Source organism: Schistocerca americana, chromosome 3, assembly GCF_021461395.2.
Source record: "Schistocerca americana isolate TAMUIC-IGC-003095 chromosome 3, iqSchAmer2.1, whole genome shotgun sequence".
NCBI lineage: Eukaryota > Metazoa > Arthropoda > Insecta > Orthoptera > Acrididae > Schistocerca > Schistocerca americana.
In genome coordinates this window covers 317499933-317524651 of record NC_060121.1, presented here as the reverse complement: position 1 = coordinate 317524651, position 24719 = coordinate 317499933, and the positions used below count along the sequence as shown (strand labels likewise).

Sequence of the window (24719 nt, the reverse complement as noted above, 5' to 3'; positions counted from 1 at the left end):
CAAGGGTAGAATTTGATTCATTGACAGAATACTGGGAAGTGCAATGAATCTACAGAGCAGATTGGTTTCAAAATAAAACAATGGAAACTCCAGGTAGGAATATCAACAATGAAAGAAAGAACAGATTGCTACTTACTGTACAAAAGACGCATTAACACATGACTGCTGACTCCATCATCTCAGGCTGAAATGGTGGATTTGGCAGTTGTGTGTGCATCTTGGGCCAAGATGCTAGAGCTGGAGATTGTGTGTGTATGAGGTATACTTGCTTGTGTGTGTGTGTGTGTGTGTGTGTGTGTGTGTGTGTGTGTGTGTGTGTGTGTGCGCGCGCGCGTCTTTTACAGGTGAAGGCTGTTGCTTAAAGCTATACGTGAGTGTCTTTTGGCTGTGTCTGTCTGCAACTTGACATGTCTTCTTTATGGTAAGTAGCAATCAGTCTTCTCTTACATTGTTGATATGACTTACAAAATACTCATACAATTCATCCTACATTATGTTTCAAGTTTGTTGGGAGTGATACCACTTAGGACTAACAGCGTATATTGAATATATGTAAATAATAGCAGCATGAATGGTCACATAGTCGCTGAACACATGGGTCAGCATCTTGGAGATGCAGAAGATAGATGTGCCTGAACTGTACACACTTAAAGACACTAACTTTTCAGCTAACACCTACTTTAAAATTTCAGTGACACATATGAAGTATGGAATTGAGGAATATACCAAAGTCCCATTTGCATCACTATCATAAGAACAATGACGTCAGGATTAAACTAAGTATAGAATGCATAATGGCATTTAAGCATTCTTCCTGCACTCCATAATCGAATGTTACAGGAATATAACCTTAATACATCGTACAGTGGAAGGCAACCTTTTCCATGCACTTTGCAGTAGTTTACAGAGTACAGATGAAGATCTGAATGATTTTTTTTCTTGCATACATGAAATGCATCATGGCAACTTAAAACTCTGTAACTCTGCTCATGCCTAGCTGACATGGCTGTGTGAATAGCACAGTCTGTTCCCTCTTTCTGTACATACAATGCAACATCAAGACAACTTTCCATATAGGAACTCTCCTTAATGATGACGTTAAGAGTTTCAAAAATATAACTATTCTTAATAATAATAACAATAACAATAATAATGATTATGTTACTGATGCCTTATATGCCTGAGTCCATCCACTATCCTTTTAAAGAAGAAAAACTTATTCATCTCTAAATCATGATGGCCAGACATGGATTTGATCAGCCATCTCCCCAAATGCAAGCCTAGTGTTGCAAATATTGTGCCACCTTCTTAGTTATTATACAGAAAACATATATTAAAGCCTCTGCAATTGAGAATTCCCAAAGATAATTGTTTTGCATGTTTACCAATGTGTAACTGTTGAGTGGCATTCAAAGACTTATTCAGCATTACATTCACTTACCCATATTGTCAGAAACTTTTCATTTTTAAGTATGTAATTACTGTTTATTTTCTTCTTTTGGTTTTACAACATGTGGTATGAGCTACAGTCTGTCAACATGTATTTGCATAATTTTCCAGAATCATTGTGGGAAGCATAATATGTATGTTAACATCATCTTTGTTTTTGTATTTTCCCTCAAGATATATTCGCAATATAAGTTCATCCAGTTCCTTCATGAGGCTTCCTGTCTTTTGACATAAGATACTAAATGCATTTTCTTTCATATAATTGGTTTAATTAAAGTTAATCAGTTTTGCTTTGCTGGTAAGTGGTGCAGCTATTACTATATTTTCACTGCAGTGCATTCCAGGAAGAGTCTTACAACATATTACTTCCTCCCATTTATGTTTTTCAAAATGACCACAACATGAAATTTCAAGAAACTTGGGCTAATACAGAGGTTTACTGATAATCATTCTCCCCACATGCCATTGAAACAGGGATCAGGTATCAGTTAGTGATAACAGAAACCTCCTTTCCACACACCATCAGGTGGCTTGTGGATTGTTGATGTAGATGTAGATGAAGCTCTGTTTTCCAGAATTTTCAGTCAGAGAGTACTGAGAAAAATAACACTGTGGTTAGCATACATGACTGTTATTTATGAGGAGCAGGATTCAAAACCCCACTAGCTAAATCAAATAAAGTGAATGCCAGATGGGGTCTTTGAGATGGATATAACCAGTTTTGTCACACCAGCATTGTCCTATCAGAGTGTGTGCTTCCTCTCTAATGATGCCATCATCAGTGGGATGTTAACTCAATCTTACTTTATGAAATGTCTTTTCAGAGCAGAGGAAATCGCTTGCTATTATTGTGGGCCAGTTGAGTGCTATCAGTTCAGAAATACGAAAAAAACAATCTTTAAAAATAATGCTAACTTGCAGATTTATATTAGTTTGCTGTTTGGACTATCTCTTTCATTAATTGCTAGTGAGTAACCAGTCTGTTTAAAATTTCAAAACTGAATGGATTCAAAACAGCTTTGAAAGGAGCCCAAGAGACTGTATCATTTGTTGTGGATACTTTTTGAAAGCAACTATATGTCTTTATATTGACAATTTTGAAAAGTTTGAGTTTCTCAGAGACTGGGTGTTGTGTTGTCCTAATCATCATCATTTCATCCCCATCGACGCGCAGGTCGCCGAAGTGGCATCAACTCAAAAGACCTGCACCAGGCGAACAGTCTACCCGATGGGAGGCCCTAACCACACGACATTTCATTTCATCTGTATCAGAGATCTCATTTTGCTTCTAAAGCAGAATATGCCCACGAATTTGACATAGTATAATTATCACTTAAACCACAGTAAAATTAACACATTATATATATATATTGGCACACAATTTTCTTTTTACACTATACTGCTCATAAATAATCGATTTTATTGATATTTCATGAAGATGAACCAATTCATAAAAGTAAAAAAATGTTCTAAATGCTGTGTACATTAAATCAGCATAAATTGATGGCAGTTTCTCAAGAAAAATTTTTATAAGTTTCACACTTGTCATCTTCAGGATTTCACCTGAAGATGATGAGTTGGAAACTTATTGAAACATTGCTTCAAGATGGCACTGCTTCATGGGTGACAACTGACATTTTATCAGGTATGAAAACATGCATTCGCAGCAGTAGAAATTGTTGCATAATAGAAAATCTACAGTTAACTGTAAATTAAACACTCATTGCACACAGATATTTCTTGATTATCTAAGACAAACTCAACACAGCACTGACTTTCTAATGGAATGTCTAAAGTAAAGAGCTACTTGTTTTACAAGGTAAGAGGAGAAATGCAGAGTTGCTGAACAAGTTTTCTACAGTTCAAAATATAGGGTGCAATTTTTCTCCCTCAAATCAGGATACATCACAATCATTTCTACATTGAAAATAGCCTCACAGATGTTACATGAATCTGAGTGTAGAACCAAAGTGATAACTACTGTGGATAGTAAGTAATGTACACATGATACTTTAAATAAATTGATGACTACAAAAAAAGCCAAGCTGTCACTGGGGAGAGATATGAGCAGCCCAAGTGAAAACACAGCTAAGTTCATGTTAAAAGATTTTGAAGAAAAGCAAAACAGTACCTTCACTCTCTCAGTAATGATACAGAGATGGTTATTTTCTCAATAAAAAGGAAAAAAACATAACAATGCAATGATGACTGTCTCTACAATCCTACATTAATGGCTAAATTATTATTTTTATATCAAAATTTATATGTAGCCCATTCTGCAACTGAATGGTCAAGTTGGCTGCTTGTGCAATAGATGCAAAACTGGTCACAAAAGTAATTTGGATGTATATTTAGCTATGTCAGGAAGTATGGTAGACACCAGTAGTATTTTAAAGTAACGTGAAACAAAGGATCTTAAATGAACAAAATGCTGAAATGCTGTTTTATTTCAAATCTTTAAAGAAGTTTAAACCTTTGAATAAAAATGTAAGACTTGAACTTTTACAAGATGCAGTAATAATTTTAGTCAGGTTTAATCATTCAATTCACACTTAATGTTAATAACATTTTTCATGATAACAGGAAATCTTTGTAAACAAATCTTTGGGAAATGAAATATTTCAAAGACAGAATCCCAAAGTAAAATGACTGAAACAATGTTTGTGGAACTGTCATCATCCAAAAGCTCAAAATCAAACTCTTCAGCCTTGCCATTCTTGTTTTTGCCCATTCCCATGAGCTCCTGCTGCTCAAAAACTTTGATGTAGAATTTTAACTTTTCCTCCTTGGGCCATGTCTCTCCCCAGAGAAGTGCTAGGATTGATTCCTTAAATCTTGGCTTCTTTTGCATATAGTTAGGATTTGGCTGGTTTTACAACCCAGTGTGTTGTTGTGTTGAAGACATCGCCACCTCTGCACCCATGCATCATTTTGAAGCTCATTTTAAAGGTCTTTGAGTCATTTTTGCATTCTGATTGATACAGCATTAGAGAGACTTGAAAATTAATACAAGAGGGAGGCTTCAGCTCAATTTTTTTTCCACACAGACACATTTTCACCTGGGGTACTCATATATAAGAGTAAGATAAAAACAATATGTTTGATGATAAAACAATCAATAAATTTAGTAATATCTTCAAAATACTTTTTAGAAGTCAACTCGTCTGAAATTTTCACAGAAATCAGCTTTTCAATACATAAATTACACACCTGAAAATAAAGTATATAAAAAAGCTTATTTCCACATTCTTTCTAACCCTTAAAATTTGTATAATACTAATTAATGTCATAAGAAAATTATACATTTATGCATTGCTTATTATGGAAATATTTGTGTAGTTTTACACAAAATTCCATCAAAACTGCAATATAAAATCTCTCTCTCTCTCTCTCTCTCTCTCTCTCTCTCTCTCTCTCTGCCTGTCTGTCTGTGTGTGTGTGTGTGTGTGTGTGTGTGTTTGTTTTATTAAATGTCTCTTTAACTTCATCACAACAGCAGTTACAGAATTACAGAGACTAAAATATTTTATTAATTGTGTATGGAGTGAAATAGATAATTAGCTTTCTATTGTGCAATATTTACCTCCTTAACAGACCCTGGTGATGTGACAAGGTAATATATGACATAAGCAGGCACCCACAGCATAGATGAAAGGCTGATGAGAATACCCAGTACTTCTGCCCACACAGGATAAGTGTAGTCCTTGCCATATGTAACAGGTTTATATTGTATAAAGTAGAACAAGAATATTGCCTGTGAAATGAAATAACCTATTAGGAAAATTATAAGCAGCAAAACAAACATTGTACAAATACTTAACACTGAAACTGTAGTGGGATAAGTTACTGCTAGCTACTACTTATGAGTTTCAAAAGAGCAGAGTCACACAATTTTCAAAAACAAAATCAACAAGCTGCCGTGAAAAGCCATAATATTAAGATACAAATTAATTCACTTAAGTAAATTTCAACACAAAAAGATTTCTTATAATTGTGCCTGAATAAAATGAAGAATGTACATCTGAGATAGGAAAGGATGATGTCACATATTAAATATTTGTTTTAGTAGAGAAGAACGAAAAAAACACATCAATGGAATGGATAGAGAATTTTACAATCTGCTCTCAAGCAAAAACCAATGTTTGTAGCATCAATTGCAGAGCATGTTAGAGTAACACTGGGTTTGTCCATCTTAAGCTGTTGGTGAACCATAAAAGAAAGTGATGTTGAACTTTCAGCTAGTTACTAACATATGTATAGTAGAGTCTGGAAACTTACAGAGTAAATTATTTTTTTCTTGATAAATTTTTGTATGTATATATAGCATGTTAGAAATATCATTGTAATGTGAAGTTCCTTTCTTTGCATGTATAACTAACTACCAGTCATTTGAAATAATTAAATTAAAACATATTTTCTGTTTGTAAACAGAGACTATAGTCCAGCAGGGGTCTAAAAGCAGTAATCTGGAGTAAATAAATCTTTGACCTTATTACTGTGCTTTCTAGTGATTGTCTGATATGTTAATCCTTGTACCCACCAGCATCACAAGTGGTGCACAGAAAACCCAGCAAGCATACCAAAAGCGACCTGGCCTGACACCCATCATCTGCTGCACACAGTCACAAAACTTGTCAGCACCAAATATCCAGGATATAGCAATTGTCTGGAAGAAGCACACCCACAACAGAGACATTCCACTTGCAGAATAGAAGTCCATCAGCTGAAAGACATATGCACCTCCCTGTGGGATAAGAAAAAGAAGATTATTGTTTTTATCTTTTGAATTACAGTGTGTTATAATATCCTCTTCAGGACACAGAATCTTACATTAGGATCATGCCTCCCATTGCATTTAGAACTACAGTGTACTGACATACACATCATGGGTTACAAAAAGGCAGCATACAACTTTTAAGACCATATGCGAATGACACCATTTCATTTCATCATAACTATATAACAAATTATATATAAAAACAAAGATGAGGTGACTTACCGAAAAAAAGCGCTGGCAGGTCGATAGACACACAAACAAACACAAACATACACACAAAATTCAAGCTTTTGCAACAAACTGTTGCCTCATCAGGAAAGAGGGAAGGAGAGGGGAAGACGAAAGGAAGTGGGTTTTAAGGGAGAGGGTAAGGAGTCATTCCAATCCCGGGAGCGGAAAGACTTACCTTAGGGGGAAAAAAGGGACAGGTATACACTCGCACACACGCACATATCCATCCACACATACAGACACAAGCAGACATATTTGTGTCTGTATGTGTGGATGGATATGTGCGTGTGTGCGAGTGTATACCTGTCCCTTTTTTCCCCCTAAGGTAAGTCTTTCCGCTCCCGGGATTGGAATGACTCCTTACCCTCTCCCTTAAAACCCACTTCCTTTCGTCTTCCCCTCTCCTTCCCTCTTTCCTGATGAGGCAACAGTTTGTTGCGAAAGCTTGAATTTTGTGTGTATGTTTGTGTTTGTTTGTGTGTCTATCGACCTGCCAGCGCTTTTTTTCGGTAAGTCACCTCATCTTTGTTTTTATATATAATTTTTCCCACGTGGAATGTTTCCTTCCATTATATTAACTATATAACAAGATTATTCACTCAATCAACCATATGTTTCCCTGTGAGAGTAGGTGGTCTGGTAATAGAAAGTCCTTAATGAAATATAAATAACTGAAGGAGTAGAGATAACAACTCATTAGCTTTCAGGCAAATCCTTCTTCAGACTCACACACACACACACACATACACACACACACACACACACACACACACACACACACACACACACACACGCATGTGTGTCTGTGTTAATAAGCTATTTTTTTGTCCAAAATGAGATTTTCACTCTGCAGCGGAGTGTGCGCTGATATGAAACTTCCTGGCAGATTAAAACTGTGTGCCGGACCGAGACTCGAACTCGGGACCTTTGCCTTTTGTGGGCAAGTGCTCTACCAACTCAGCTACCCAAGCACAACTCACGCCCTGTCCTCACAGCTTTACTTCTGCACAGCCGGGATTTGCGTGACCGAGGATCCATTCTTGGCATTTCCCTTGCCGGGCACGGTTCTTTTCATGCCGCCGCAGGGCATCCTCCCTGCTCCTCCGTAGGGTATTAGGGAATTAGCAGGCCAGGGCGCGTTGTGCTCCACGGTTACCCGCGTCTGCAGAAGTGCAGTAACTGGCTCCGGTGTGGATACCTGCCACTTAGTTGTGGAGGTGAGAACTAAACACCATCCACTGACCCATGGCGGCACCACAAACTGACTGACTGCTAGACTGACTGCTAATATGGCTTCAACAAGTCGTTCAAGGGGATCCTCATAATTAGATCCCTGCGGCTCTTACCAGAGAACCTGCAGCCAGAGTAGGGCCGCACATACAGCTAACACACACAAGGCTAGTCTGCAAACGGTGCATGAGGAGGAGAGCTCTGACAGTTCTGATAGTTCCGACAGCACGGGTACAGGTAGACTCTACATAGACTTAGATAGGACAGAGTCGGAAAATGATAGGAGAGAGTCGGAAAACTATAGGAGAGAGTTGAAAAATGATAGGAGATAGTCGGAAAATGATGCGGAAAGCGAACAGCAGGAGCAAGTTATAGTAAATGTAGAGACCGCAAACTCATTCACAGCCCTAGAGAATGAAGACGCGGGCAGAGAAGGCAAAATGCAGACATTTAGGCACAAAAGAAAAGGGCGAGTACTGCCAATCATCGCCTATATTACAAAGGGAAGCCCGTTACTCCTCAAGGAGCTGTAAGCAGGCATAAAGGGGAAATTGACGCAGTATATCACCCTAGGACAACGAAAATTCAGTTGGAAAATGTAGAGGATTATAGGAAGGTTAAATCGGAACTTGAAAGGAAGGAAATCAAGTTCCACACATATTCTATTTACCCCAAACAGGCTCTGAGAGTAGTACTAAAGCACCTACCCATCGATGCTGAGGAAGGGGACGTAAAAAATGAATTAATAGAGGAAGGATTCATAGTACACTCGGTTCACCAATTCTCAAACCCCCCACCCCGACTGCAGAAGAAAGTCAAGGCCGCAAGAAAGAGCTGAATTTCTTGGTAGTGTTAGAAAACAATGAGGATGCTCAACGGGTGTTCAAACTGCGATATCTCCTGAGATTCCGAATAACTGTAGAATGGTATAATAAACCGGAAGTTCCTGGGCAGTGCCATAAGTCTCAAAAATTTTATCACTCAAGCAGCAACTGCAACTTTCAGCCAAGATGCGTAAAGTGTGCAGGCCCCCACCCTACCAAGTTGTGCAAGCAACATAGAGTGGCAAACCCAGTCTGTGGCAATTGTAAAGGCCCCTAACCAGCAAACTATCATGGCTGCGAAGTGTACCAAAGATTGGTGCAAAACCAGAGGCAGCAGAAAACTGCCCTAGCAGCAACAGCCACATCAAATGCTCAGGCTCGTCAACAAACAAACTTCGAAGTGCAAGCAAGAGATTTCCCGAGTATGTGACCACACAGGGCAGCTATGCCCGGTCCCACAGTCCAATCTACATCCGCAGCACCCCCTGCGACAGTGCAGGAGATGACCCTCCCCGCAGTTCCATCTACACCTCCCCCACCCACAATACAGGCTTCACCTCCACCACCAGTTCTGGAACAGGCAACTGAAACAACAACAAACAATACTGCAGTCCCAGCGCAGGATCAGCCACAGGCGGGGCCTAGCGCATACAGCGATCTCAGCAGTTTTCTGAGGGAACTCAGAAAACTGGGGAAGCTGTTTGCGGGGATAAATGTGAGAGCAGTAATACAAAAAGTGAAAGAAACCATAGCAGCAGTCTGAGCCGTGAAAGATAGATACGCAAAAATGCTAGTAATTGCTGAAGCAGCTATGACACTCTTCTGTAATGAACCGTAATGGTACTAGAGAGTTCAAAATGTTAACATGGAATGCAGATGGCATATCCTCAAAGATCCCACAGTTATAATCATTCCTAGAGCGTCATGCCACAGATATAGCCTGCATTCAGAAGATGCATCTAAAGCCGGCCGATTGATTGAAGTTGCGAAATTATTCCGTGCACAGGATCGACAGGCAAGACCGTGCAAGTGGAGGAGTCGCCATCCTTGTGAAGCGGAGAATTTGTCACCAGATGATTGAAATGCCAAATCTGGCCATGGTCGAGGTGGCCAGCATAGAATTAAAAGTCGGTAACCACATAGTAAAAATAGTATCGGTATATAAACCCCTGCATATCAACTTCAGCGCACAGGACCTTCAACACGTGATCGAAATCGGAGAAAGAGACATAATAGCAGGGGACTTGAACTCCAAAAGTGTGGACTGGGAGTGCAATATGACAAATGCTGGAGGTTGGAGATTGAGAAGGTTTATCGAGAGCAATTCCCAAGTGGGAATAATTGCTCCTGACTAGCCTACTCACATCCCCTACAACCCTGACCATGCACCGGACATCCTAGATGTCTTCTTGTGCAGGAGCCTGCCTTGGAGGGCTGTGCCAACAGTCCATTATGAGCTAAACTCAAACCACAACCCGGTTGTCCTGGAATGTGCCAATGTTGAAGACACAATCCGGAGGATGGCAAACACAACGTATCAAACTAACTGGGAACAATATACCGCCCTGGCAGGACAACACCTGGAGGACATTTCACAAATGCAGAATGAGAGAGAGGTGGACACAGCAGTAGAGTAGTTCACAAATGTCCTCCAGACCTGTGATCGAGAGACAAGCACCAGGCTAGCCACCAAGCCTGGCGTCAAGGACCTGCCCCCTGATATTTGGGAGCTGATAGTCGCAAAGCGGCGCGTGAGGAGGGATTGGCAATGCTATCGCGATCCTGCCAATTGTCGCTTGCTTAGGTGGCTTGAAGTCCAGCTAAAGGAAAGACTGATAGAGCACAGAGGCCTCTGCTGGAAAGAGAAACTTAGGAATGCAGAACAAGACATGAACCGAGTATGGAAAATCACAAAAGCGCAGAAGGCTACTCCCAGGGTAGACAGGCCACTCCGAGGTCCAAATGGGCTAGTATATGATGATGAGGATAAGGCAGCATTACTGGCAACATCGTTAGAATCACAATTCTGTACTCATGTCATCGAAGATGACGAGAGTGATAGGCAGGAAGAAATAATAAACGGACGAGTGGCTCAATTGAGGCAAGAAAGGCCAGATACATAATTTACTGCTGTTTCCGATTGACTTGTGTGTGCCTACATCAGGCGCTCAGGGAATAACAAATCCCCCGGTCCTGACAAGGTTCGTGTCCCACACCTGAAACACCTGCCGCCCAACGCAGTCACCTACCTCACCACACTATACAACCAGTGCCTTTCCCTAACCCACTTTCCAAAAGCCTGGAAAACTGTTCAGGTCAAAACCCTACCTAAACCCAACAAGAACCTTATCCTTCCACAAAACTATAGATCTATCTCACTCCTGTGCTTTCTAGGGAATGTACGGGAGTGCTTGATCCTCAGTGCCCTATCCAAATTCGTACGAGACAATAACATAATCATCCCTAAGCAGTTTGGATTCTGTCCCGAACATAGCACCATCCATCAATCCCTGCACCTGGTGGAACACATATGCAGGGCGAGAGACTGAAAACACAGCACAGGAGCAGTCTTTCTCGATACCGAGAAAGCATTCGACAAAGTCTGGCATGATGGCTTAATATACAAGTTATCTCAGTTAGGCATTCCAGGACATATCATCAGCATGATTGACTCGTTTCTGGTGGGGAGGCAGTACCACATCAGGTGTGGCAAACATAAGCGTGATCAAGGTGCGGCAAACATGTAAGCACGATCAGGGTTGCTGTGGCAGGAGTTCTGCAGGGCTAACTTCTTGGCCCCATATTATACTCGCTATACACAAACAACGTGCCAAAGTCGCCAGGAGGTGAGATAGAGCGCTGTATGCCGATGACACGGCAGTTTACAGGAGTAGCAGAAACCTCAATTTCATAACAAAAAAGCTGGAGGAGCACTTGGACAAAATCGTAAAATGGTGCAATATTTGGAAAATAAAGATAAATCCTGAAAAGTCCGTAGCAGTCATGTTTACAACAAAATTCCCCCCCCCCCCCCCCCCGCCCCCCCAAACAGATGTATTTTTGTAGTTGAAAAGGAAATAGAATGGAGTGGCTCAGCTACATACCTAGGCCTTGAACTAGACAAACGCTTAACCTTCGCAAAGCAGATAAACAGATCCAGAGGTAGAGGCTACACTGCTTTCATCCAACTGTATCCACTCTTAAAAGGTGGAGGACTCAGCATAGAAATGAAACTTAGACTATACAGGGCAATTATCCTGCCAAGTATTTTATATGCATTGGAATTTTCATCCACGGCAGCAGACGGACATCTGCAAAAAATTCAGATACTCCAAAACAGAATCCTCGTCATCGCCGACGCAGACCGCTACACACGAAACACACACATTAAGGACCTCTTAGAGGAACCATCCATCTGTACCTATATTAAAAGAAAATTAGAAAAACTCTATGAAAAGGCACCTGCTTTGACCCACCAACTAATAAATCAGTTAGGATCCCATTATCCTGATTCTACAGACAAGTGTCCAATATCAACATTAACCAGAGAATTCAGCGCAGAACAGTTACAGACAAAACAGGCAGACATGCAAACATGATTTAGATAAACTACAAAAGCTATTCCTCTAAATATCATACAGCCTTATTAGAAGTCAGACGGGCAAAGCGCGGTGGTGCTTTGGTGGAACATTAATATAGATAAGCAACAGCATCCCTACTGAAGTTCTACATGCCCTTCATACACACATAAGTTTTTATTTCTGCCAACTCAGTAACACATGTTAGGTACAAGGAAGAATAGTAGATATATGGAAGAAATTAAATGTGATTATCTTGAAAAGGGGTGAAGACAAGGAGACCCTCACTCCAAACTCCTACAGATCAACTTGCCTTCTCAATACCTAAGAGGAAGTGTTGGAGAAGCTGCTGTTTGGTAGATCACAGAAAAGACTTCTTCATGGAATGAAGTCACAACAGTTTGGATTCAGAAGTGGGAAAGTGGGAAGTAAACAGAGGACATGGTAAATGAGGCAATAACATTTGCAAAAATTGCTATACATAAGCTGTTGTAGCCGTAATGGCGGACTATAACTCGACTCCTGATCATTTATGGTGGCCATGGTAGCCAGCACTTTTTGACCATCTGAGGAACTTGGACTGCTCACAAGTGTTCTGTAACTGTTTTAAGAGCTGTTGTCAAAACAAAGAAGCAACCCTTTCATACCCAATAGAGACCCTTACAAAAGAAATTTTGAAAGGCTGCCCACAGAGATCCATAAATAGCACAATCTCCTGGGATCTGGTATTCGGTCCAGTATTAGGAAAGCTGCAGAGTAACATAGTAGTCATAGGAGTAGTGACATATCCCAATGACTTGATGATATTTGTAATGGGCAGCTCCAGAAATAATCTGGAAGAAGGATGTAAGGTAGTCCTTCAGCAGTTATGTCAAAGGTGCCAAAGAGTTCAATTGTTTATTGTGATTGAAAAGATAATGTAGCTGTACATGTTAAAAAGGGATCTTTTTAAGACACCTAATCTTGAAATTAAGCAATAGTTCCCCAAAAGAGAAAGTTTGTCACTAGATACACAGGCACCTTCTTTGATAAGCAACAAAATTATAGTGCATTTATTGGAGAAATGAGTAAGAGGGCAGGAACATGATACACAAAAGTAACTAAACAAACATTGTTTTTTAGCCTTGTTCCACAATTTATTATTAATGTTACTGCACAGCCTAGGTTTCAGGTTATAAGCCAATTTTCAAGTTTTAGTTAATTTAAAATGTTTCACTAAGAACCCACAGCTGATTCAATTTAAATGATACACAAAAATATTAGTTTAGCTGGTTACTATTCTAAACTACAAATGTAAACAATAAGAACATGTAAATGCAGACAATATGAATGTATCATTATGCTATAATAACTGTGATTATGGGGTACTGTGCAATTTTTTTGGCACACAGATTCCTGCTAACACCTCCATAGGTTGTCACCAGAGTGCAATGAGAAATATTTCTTTGGCTAACAGGAGCTTTTTGTGTTGTCAGTTGAGGTATTGCAGCTAACACTTAGATTATGTCCATTTGATCTCCAGATATGAGAAAAGACAAGAATGATGATGTACTGGTTGAAGATGTAACAATTACATGAAGTGCTGAATGTAATAGGAATACAGGCTACAAGCAAGCAGCAAATTCACAATCAGATCCTTCAACTGTGGTAGAAATAACAGAATGATGCTCAAACAATGAGGTGAACATACGGTTTTCTCCCAGATATAAAACAGAAACTGGGAAGAAGGCACCACACTCCCTCAAGAGGCCTGACACATTTCATGATGGGTCATGGGCCTTACGCACCTACTGGAATTGAGCTGGTTGAAGACAAATCTCTGACTGTGCCTGTGATGAAGAAGGCTTGCCAGAACACAACATCTGTGGACATCTGCAGTATGCCAGTATTGATGATTATTGTATTGTGCACTGTGAGGCAGAATGGCAGGTCTTGGACAATACTGCTGGTCCTGTTTCAAGAAAAGCTTGAATAACACATTACCTTATTGATCAATCCCCATCTACTTCACGGTAGGAGGTTATGGCAGAAGGTCAAGAAGCAACGCAGTGAAGGCAGCAGAGGTCAAGCTGTGACATATGAACAGCAGTTGCAACAACAACAGGATGGAATTTCAGCTATTGGCTGTCTCTCACCACCCAAGAAACTGGAACCAGGGTGATGTGAACCAGCATGTGGCTGCACTCTCCACCAGCAGCAACAACACTACCTTGGAATAAAAGAGCCATCTCTTCCAACCAGGGAGTCAACAGACAACAGTAGACACAGATAACGATAGTGCCACAATAATGCCCAAGGAACTGGTAGAATATTCCTATGGATCGGGGAGTGATGGAGTGTGTTGTGGAATGTAGCAGAAAGAAGTGATGTTATTATTGTTTACAAACTTTCCCAATTAGATATAAACATAGTGTATAAAAGTGACGGAAAGGGGGGATCGAGTTGTAGATCAATAATAGTGATAGACATAATTAGATTTTGAAATAAGTGCAATTTTTATTAATAATAGAGATAGTTATTGTGATGGGAATTGATCCTCTGTTGGATGTAATAATGCATACTGTACCATGAGTTTCCAATGTATAGTAAAAAATTGATATTTATAATAATAATTTGTGTAAAAATGCATACAAGTTGTGTTTAAATTATAGGTAAAGGCAACTAATTATTTGCATCTCCAAGCATACAGCACTCTTAATGCCCATTTGACATTTGGTGCGTGCTGCCTTCATGGTTTGCAATTTTGATGGTGAACAGTGTAGATAAGAAATAATAAAAAATTATCACATTGTAATTTAACTTTATATAACAGGTACACTAAAGATTCGTATCAATAATACAGGCTGTTTACACTTACAAATAAAGTCTTGGCCTTGTCTGACCAGTGACTGTGGTGTAGTACCTCTCCTACAACTATCATGTCTGGTGAATCCAATTTTTGTCTTGAAGATATGCTGACAGATTTTGCATTTGAGGATGTTGTTCGCAGTGTAGGCACAGATGTACTGTGTGGGGCTAGATTTTACTGCAGCCCACTTACTCAACACATGCAAAGCTGTTAATTTGTTCTGCATGTTTAGGTAACATCTTGCACCACATAGATCAGTCATCTGCAAGCTGTTCAGCCTCAGAACTTTCAACACAGCAACCTAATGTTACGTACACAAGACAAATGATATTTTTTTCTTTAACTCTGAAATGTTTGCCATGGTTACTGAAAAAGTGAATTATGATTCATGCTTATGCTTCTTATAATGTTATTGTATTAATCATCTAAAGTTTCCAGATGATTGTCATTTTATGACTGAAGTGCACATGTGTTACATAATCTCTGATTATTTTAACAGAGAAGATTACAAACGGATAAACGTGTAAAGTATCAGTGCGAATAGAATTTGCGACTAGCAAACCAAAATTGGAGGTAGCACCATTAGTCAGAGGAGCTAACAGAAAACAGCCATGTTCAGACTGAGCAAACAAGTAAAGAGTCCAGATCAAGCAAGTGTACAGTGTAGATGCACGAAATATTGCCTCAGATGCTGCAAGACACACATATCAAGGTTATATGCACTTCTCCAGGGTTCTGAAGTGGGATCTTCATGGAAATGGAAATATGATTTTTCCACCAGAATGTTTGTGCCAATTAGAATAACATGTGAATATCTTGTATGGTGGACCTAATAGTTTGCAATATTACTTTTGAATCACAAAAACCTTCATTTCGAAGCAGTGTTTAAGTTTCCATTAGCACTGTAAACTGAAATGGCTTTTGAATTTACTAATTTGTATCATTGCAATTGTCATATGTTCAGAGTGTGATAGATTTTCTATCCCCTGCTGGATATAACCTGTGATAAGATCCTATGTTTAACCCAAATTAGATTATGGTGCACTTAGGGGTAATTTGATAAATGGTGATGTATGTAAAGAACTGTAAATAGAATAGTTTTTATAGTTTTTCAATGTTAACTTTAAATGTAAAGAAAATGCACTGTTGTAATTTACAACTGATGTGAGAGAGGTTGAATGCCTTTTCTTAATACAATTTCAAAATTCAAGATTTCACTGTAAGTATTTATATGTAGAAGTTGTGTCTATTTCCTCCTATGGTGAGTTGATGCAAGATGACATTGAATTTGTATTGCTTTGTTTTTAATGCAAGATGGGGCTGTACTGAACAGTTAATAGTGAAAAACAATAAACAGAACTTTGGTCTGGTAATAAATATCTCGTCATGAACAAAGTCAATTAAATAATCAGAAGAGAGTAATGACGAAGTTTTTGTTAAATTATTAGCAGCCTCAGGTGGTCAATAATCTCAAATAACTGTTTTTACCTGAAAACCTCATAAACATTAAATTTTAGGCAGAGTGACTGATGAGCATTTTACATGAAAAGAATGCTTCAGGTACATTTGTAGACAGATTAGCTGCAATTTTTAGGAGCTTACTAAAATGTCTCACAACCACAACTCTCCCTGAGCTAAAACAAATCTACTATGGATTAATCCACTGACATTTTCAATATGTCATTGAGATTTAAGTGGGGTACCTGCAGTTTACATGTATATGGTATTCGATTAGATGAGAGCTGTTGGAATAATTGCTGTCATAAGTTAATGTCAGTCCTCAAGGGACTGTTTAATTAACTACAATTTACTAACTGTGTTCTCTTTGTATGTCCTTAAGACCATTATGTCTGTAAAAGATAATGTAGAAAATAGGTTAATGAAAAGAGAATATGACCCGGAGAAGATTATCATATGATATTGAGTAATAAAAGAGTTATGGATAAGAGCCCACTTGCTGCTGGAAGACATGTCACTAAAAGGTTGCCTAGTGATATAAAGTAACTCTATAGAAATATTTTAAAATACAAATTGAAACAGTTATGACAATGGACACCAACAGCAAACAATTATGGTTTCTGAAGCCATGGTATTTGAGTAATGTCACACTTATCTACCAAAAGCAGATTGGTTTGTCATTTTTCTTTTCAAATAGTAACAGTAATCAATTTTATGCTAAGATGCCCCACACAAAACATTCACTCTGGAATGAATCAGGATATTTTGACTGACACCTTATCATATTTGTCAATGTGTTAATGAACGTGTATCTATTAAGCCTTATATTCTGTTCCTGTATGAAGTCAACAAGTGATTATGACAGTACATCAGATTGGCACTGATACCAAGTAATTATTGTAAAATATTTTTAACAGTCTTGGGTCTTTTATTGGATTATTGGATTGTATCTTGGAGAAGACACAGCATTTAAATCAGGCAGCTGCTCATCATCTTCAGATATGAATGTGAAGAAGATGAGTAGCTGTCTAATCGAAGTTTACACAACACCATGTGATGCAGTTTCTGAGAACCTTTCAAGCAGTTATAACATTGGAGCCCGCATCTCGTGGTCGTGCGGTAGCGTTCTCGCTTCCCACGCCCGGGTTCCCGGGTTCGATTCCCGGCGGGGTCAGGGATTTTCTCTGCCTCGTGATGGCTGGGTGTTGTGTGCTGTCCTTAGGTTAGTTAGGTTTAAGTAGTTCTAAGTTCTAGGGGACTTATGACCACAGCAGTTGAGTCCCATAGTGCTCAGAGCCATTTGAACCATTTTTTTACAACATTGGAAAAATCTCAAACAGTACATATTGTGAAGTACTTACATGTGTGACCATGGGGATCCCCAGCAACAACATGAGGCAGCATACCCCAAATGTGAAGCGTCGGCGATGCGGGCGCAGCGTATCAGGCCAGTTGTCAACAACCCCCGTCACGAAGCTCTCCACAATGCAGAATTCACTGTCGATGCCCAGTGTCTGGTCCAAAAAATAATTATCTAGTCATGAATTCTGGATTTCCTACTTCTCATGATAGTTTCCTCTATATTATTCTTTCAGTCCTGTCAACAGATATGAATCATCATTCCTCAACCAAGGGAAATTACAGATTTCAAAATTGCACCACATCTTTTAACTATAGGAATAAATGCAGCTTATTTACTACTTTACTAACTTAAAAATGAATGAAATTATATTGTGATGTCTCAGAGGATGTGGTGACAGATTGGTGACATCTTCTCAGTACTGTTGTTTCTCATAGTGTTGTCATCATTAATGAGACACTGGAATTTGGTAGTGTTGCTTGAAGGAAAAGTCCTAGTGAAGAAATTGCGCCAGATATGTACAACTAGTAGCAGGGGGGAATGGAGGTCATATGCTGCTGTTGTAGGTGAGGGGTGGATAGTTTAGAGATGAAGTCTATCAAGTGGGGGAGTTCCTAGTGTTGGGAGAGGGTGAGTGTGTGAAAAGATTTTTCTAGGGGAGCAACCAGATTGAGGTTTAAGGAGCAGATGGGTTGTAACCCTTAAAGGTGAGGAGGAAGAAAGTGAGGATAAAATAGAAAACCAATTAGAAGAGGATGATAAATGTCACAGTGGATTTCAGGATCAGTACGTGGAAGTCTGTTGGAGTTGCACTGTGACAGGATGGAAGGATGCCTTGAGATAATGTTGAGAGATGTGGCAATATTAGGATTAGAAACTATGAGCAAAATTGTCAAGGCAAGGGCAAGCAGATGAGGAAATATAGGAGGGGATCAAGATCTGCAAGGATTTCTACAGGTGGATAGATTTTTTAGGGGAGGGAGCTTGTGGGGAGATACACAAAATGTAAACAGTGACAAAAATTTAATTACTCTACACTGATGTCCAAAACCAAAGTAACAACAGACATTTTGCAAAGTTGCATTTATTTTGCTACAAAAGAATATGAACAGGTGATAGTAAAGTAGAAGCAATATAAAGGATACAGATCCTAAACGATTGCAACATGTGTAATGGTTCTTCATTTTTTCCAACTTAATGGATTTAGACACACATTCCAACAACTGTTTAATGTGCTCAGTATAGGGTGTGACCACTTCTGGCATCGGTACAGGCCTGACAGTGATGGAGCATGTTGTAAATGATGTCACCAATCTCATGTTGAAGCAATAATGCCCATTCTTCTTGTAGAGCTACTCACAAGTCTTGGAGAGTGGTTAGTGGATGCTGAAGTGATGCATCCCAGACATGCTCTATGGGATTCAAATCGGGAGAGTGAGCAGGCCACTCTACTCCTGCAAATTCTTCCATTTCCAAGAATTAACCACCCATGTTGTATGAGTTCAAGCATTATCGTCCATCAGTAGGAAGTCTGTGCACACAGCACCTCACAAAAACCCTACATAAGGTCCCAAATCTCATCACAGTAACTGACAGAAGTTAAACATTGCTGATTCAACTGTATAAGTTCACGAAGAGCTGTCTAAGTGTCAACATAATCCCTGCTCACATCATTAGGGACTCTCCTTGGTATCAGTCTCTTTCCATAATGTTTGGGTACCGAAATCGTGTTCCACATTCCCTCCAGATGCAAATCTGTTGAGAATCACGCTCCAGACCAAATTGGCACTCATCTGTGAAAGAACATTGGTCCAATGTTCGACCATCCAGGTGGCATGTTGATGATTCTAATCTAGACATTCTCTTCTGTGAAGATGTGTCTGAGGTACACACATGGCCGGTCTCTGGCAATAGAGGTCACTCTGTAGAAGTCTTCTGTACCCCATTTGCCTCAATATGTGTCCAGTGGGTGTGGTCAGATGCCAGTTGTCAAGCAGTCTAAGGCAGTACCGTTGTTCCCTTGCAGGCAAATAACAGGCCTCTCTTTCTGATGTCACATATGGTCGGCCCTGCTCTGGTCTCTGAGATACAGTTCTAGTCTCTATAAACTGTTGCCACCTCCATAAAACAGCAGAATGATTCACGTTGAGCCATCAGGCCACATCAATTTGCGAATGTCCTGCTTCCATTCTTCCTATGTCCCTCCACTGCAGAGAGTCTGGCAGTCGTCTTCACTGTGCCATACGGCACCATCTATGACTGTGTTGAAGTGATTGTGGATTTGGGCTATCCAGCAAACAACACCCAATGTGATAAGTGCCCTGACATCATCGTTGACATGGTTATGCATTGACTGGAATCCTATATTTCGTGCAGAACACAGTCATATGGATATCTGTTGACAGTTTGTATAATTATCATGTCTCCTCTTACTATGAAGTAACAAATCACCAAATTTCAGATTTCAATGATCACTACTGAGATTTGTGGCATTTAATGCAGCTTGTAAGAGGTTGTGTACACTTTAATAACTTCCTAATCTACTATATAATGGTTTCATGTCTTGGCTCTTGTTTTAAATTATGAAGAACATGCAATTCTCTTTATAAATTGAAGTTTTCAAGGAGGTAGCAACGATTATTAAATTATGACAACAAAATTTTGTTTTGAGTTCACTGTTTTGTATTTTGCCTTCAAAATAGTCTTCTAAATGACAGTACGTTTCATCTTCACAACAATTACATTTGAACTTCTTTACAGAAAAATAATCACCCAACTGCCTAAAACCAACAACTAACTCAAACAGCAAACTGCACTTATGCCAAGCATAAGTTTATACAAACATTGCTTAAATTTACAATAACTGATACAGAACAGTTTATTGTAAGGTAACCATTAGAAGCAAAACAGAGTAGTTATCTTCATGTTATTAGCAAATAAATTACTTGATCTATTTTTGTATAAAATTTACATAAAAAGTTTGAAGGTAAGCAAATGTTATTACAAGTTACAGCATAAGTTTAAATCATTTCATTTTCAAATTAGTAGTTATCAAAATTATTTAATCCATAATAAATGAAGGCAAAAGCTCAAATTTACCCATTTGAAAATTAATTTAGACATTTTTATTTTCTGCTGTAGTTGTCAATACCGAGTGGAATCAGTAGGCACATATAAGGTGTTGGACTTGACTATATCAGAGACTAAATTTTGTTTCTTAAGAGCAAACTCTGTAAACAACTTAGAAGTGTAATTAAAATGGTGTTTGGTTTAAATAGATTTAATACTAAATGTAAGTAATCAGCTCCCACAGAGCTCTACGCAGCTTAAGTGTAGGTGAGAATGACTGGAAGATTGTTTAGGCATGCAGCCTCATTTTCAGCCAATTAGTAATATTAGTCTACTGTTACTTTCTGTTGGATAGCTAGCAGGTTGGGGCTTATGCAAGCTTGTTGTCAGGTGAATGTTCATAGAATTATAGTGGGAAGATTAGTTGGATCTGATAGTTTTAAATGGCTAGGTCAACACCCTGAGACTAGAAGTTGCACATGTGTCAGCCTGCATTTAAGATTTTATTTAAGGAGCTATTGGTTGAATGAACTGGTATTATTTGTGGGACAAAGTTGAAGGAATCCCTAGTATTACTGAAATGTGTAGTAGACAGCTAAGAATGTAGTACTGGGGATCTCTTGTAAATGTGCCAGATATATCAATGGGCCAGCCAATATAACTATTCACATATTCAACAAGGTCGCTTCGTGTGACATGTAGGATACATTTGCCAGCATCAGGTCATCTGGAAAACACCCACAGAAGATTCAAGGTCTGCCGCAGACCACTTGTCTTGACCAGGCAATGTTTACAGCAAGCTCTTCAGTGTACTTCTTGATAATGACCATGTGCTACATGGTATTCTCTTGGACTATGATCTGGGCTTTGTTGTTACCTGCTGTCTATTGTGACTGGAATTTGACACAAGATCAGGAACAACCCAGGCAACCTGATGATACTGGCCAACTGGTTGGAGCTGTCAATGGCAGATCACTTAGCAGTGACAGAAGACAATGAGGAAAATAGACAGTGAAGGCAGCACTAAAAACAAACAAGTAATCCAAAAGAGAAACAAGACATAGTGAAACAGAAACCAAGAACCAACAGCACAATACGGCTTTGCTGTTGGTGTTCTGGAACACAAGTTATATTGGTGAAGTTGTGGCATCGACAGTAGTGTATTCTGTTGGCATGGACAGATCTGTCTGGGAAGACAGTGGTCTAAACACTTCAATATCTTGGCAGTCATAAGGCACTGTCTCTGGGCGGTAACCACTGTAGCCAGCATCCATGTACTTTTTGCCCCATATGAGCATGCCCATACTGCTGAGCCAAGTGGATATCACCTGGTGTGTCAGACCCCTGGGGTTCCTGGGGCTGTGGGGCCAAGAGATGTAGAAGATTCTGTGCTTGTCTCCCATAGAGGAGCTCTGGCAGGCTACAGTTGTGGATAGAAGTGGTCATGTATAGACTCGTGAAGATTGTGAGTGCTGGTGTGATGGTGGCCTTCAACATTTGCTTCTTAAACATTCACACCACATGTTCTGCTTACCATTGGAGAATGGCTGATATGGTGGACTAACAAGTTGTTTTCTGCTATTGGATGCACAATGGGGTTAAAAGCTATCTCCATAAATTGGAGCCCATTGTCTGATATGATGCCCTTCAATGGCTAGATTCTGGATTAGTGTGTTAACTGTGGTGTCCATTGTGGCTGGGCACCATGCTGTTCACATATGGATAATCAGAGTAAGCATCCATGACTGCTAACTACACAGAACCCAAAAAGGTCCTGCAAAGTCCAAATGAATGTAGTCCCAGGGGCAATGGGGAGTAGAACAAGGGGCAAAAGATTGCAGTGGAAAGGCCTGATGCTGAGCACAAGTTGGAGAGCTGCACACTGTGACTTCAACATTCTTGTTTAAACCAGACAAGTAAGTGTGTTGCTGCACGAGGGCTTTTATTGTAACATTCCCCAGCACCTACAATGGAGTAGTTCAAAATCTGAGGCTGCAGGGCAGCTAGGACAATGATACAGCTTCTGTCAGGAAGACATCACTAATGACAGAGGCAAGCCAAGGCCTGGAGCTCATGAGGATTGGTTTTCTTGGAAAAGTAGTGGGCCACACAACAAGCAAACACTGCATCAGTCAATGTAAGATTGGGTCATGGTGCATGTCTGCAGTGATTCATTCAGTTGTAATGGGAAACTTGTCCAAGATTTGCCCCCACTCCACATCTTTGTGGAAACAAGGGGTCTGTTCCTGAGAGTAAGCGAGATAGTGCATCCACACTTGTGTGTTGCGATATCAGCTTGTATTTAATGATATAAATGTAGGAGGTGATGAAAAGTGCCCAACACTGGAGCTGTTCTATTGGCCATTCTGAAAGACTGGAGTGCAGCCTGAGAAGTGCTACCAGTGACTTGTGGTCTGTAATTAAAATAAACTTAGTCCCAAATAAGTGAACATGGAATTTCTTAATTGCAAAGACAAATGGAATATTCATTAGTGATGTAGCCACTTTAGACTAAAATAACGAAGTCTTAAATAAAGGTACATGGAATGCTAGCTAATTCATTCAAAATCTCTGCTAAGGATGTAAATGGAAGTTCATGAATTTTTCAGGACACCAAGATTGTATGCATCAGTTTATTTGACTGAGTATACAATTAATGAGGTTTGGGTATCCTTGCAATAACTGAGGTATGATTTATCTGTAATTGATGCCAAAGATCCAAGATCATTATGGAGCCCATGAACTGCACTGTTAAATGCACTGAATTTTTTAAAAACGAAGTTTGTATTTTGTCTAGTACAATTGATAAAATTTATGCTTGTTGGGAGGAGACAGCACATAAGTGTAATGAGACAGGAGTGCAGATTAAAGCAAAGATGTAGGATGTAAAAGGCAAGTACCGGAGGCAAGTGCAATGGATTTTTGGAAAGCGAAATTTTGATTTATCGTGGGCTTGGTAGCAAGTTTCCAAATGCTCGAGTCTTTAATGGGACTGAGTGAACAGTAACAGTTGGGAGTGAAAATGAAAGTGTGAAGTAACAGTAATTTTTGAACTTCATGCCTTTGGTTTTCTTTTCATTACTGTGAACAGCAGACATTTTTGGTATTATCAGTAATCGAAGAAAAGGAATGTGTGTGAGGTTCCTAAAATTAGATCCAATTTACAAATCTAAAATTATATGAGATTATCAGAGTGTAACATGGCTGAGAGGAGCAGAGGAAAATTGTTAATTCTGTCTTATTAGTAATAGTGTGGCTGGCAATGTTTTTTGGAAATGACTTTGCGTTGTCTTTGCTGACAGCTTGTACAGTTGCAGTTTGTTTTCATCTTTGGTCTGTTTTGTAAAAGTCCCTGAATAAATAGTTTCGGTAATCTGTGTTTCAGGAAATATTATATATGTGGATTTCACTCATTATTAGGTCAATTTTTTTATATCTTAAAGCACTGATTGGCATCAAAATCCAATAGTTTATGAGACCAGGAAGAGTTAGTGAACTTCCTACATTGACACAGTACAATTAATTCAGAAACTATAAATCAAGATTGCAAAAATCAGTGTGGCATCACTTGTTGTGGTTGTGATTTTTACTCATGAGTTCCAGTATTTTGTGCATGTTCAACATGGTGGCACCGTATATAGTGAAGAAAATTTTTAAGATTTATTTGTTGAACTAGCTGAGCCTATTTAAGAGGGTTTGAGCAGACAATCTCTGCTCAATTTTGAGAAATTGGCTGGTATGGCCAACTACAACAGCTGGAAATTTACGATTTAAATGCACATAAAACATGACGAACTAAGGGAAACAATTGCTGGCACTGATTAAGATCCAAATAATGTACAGAAAGCATCATCAGATTAAGAATTTTATTGTCTCATCTTGTACATATATGTAA

At 39.3% G+C, this 24719-nt stretch overlaps 1 protein-coding gene across 1 annotated transcript in view; it reads right to left on the bottom strand.

The window, feature by feature from the left end:
- Positions 1-24719, bottom strand: part of LOC124607368 (sodium- and chloride-dependent GABA transporter 1-like) — a 168898-nt gene that overhangs the window by 16842 nt on the left and 127337 nt on the right. The window contains exons 9-11 of the mRNA XM_047139682.1: positions 17757-17909; positions 5990-6193; positions 5033-5203 (exon numbers count right to left, since the gene is read on the bottom strand). Coding sequence (XP_046995638.1) covers positions 5033-5203; positions 5990-6193; positions 17757-17909 — 528 coding nt within the window. The remainder of the gene's footprint in view (positions 1-5032; positions 5204-5989; positions 6194-17756; positions 17910-24719) is intronic.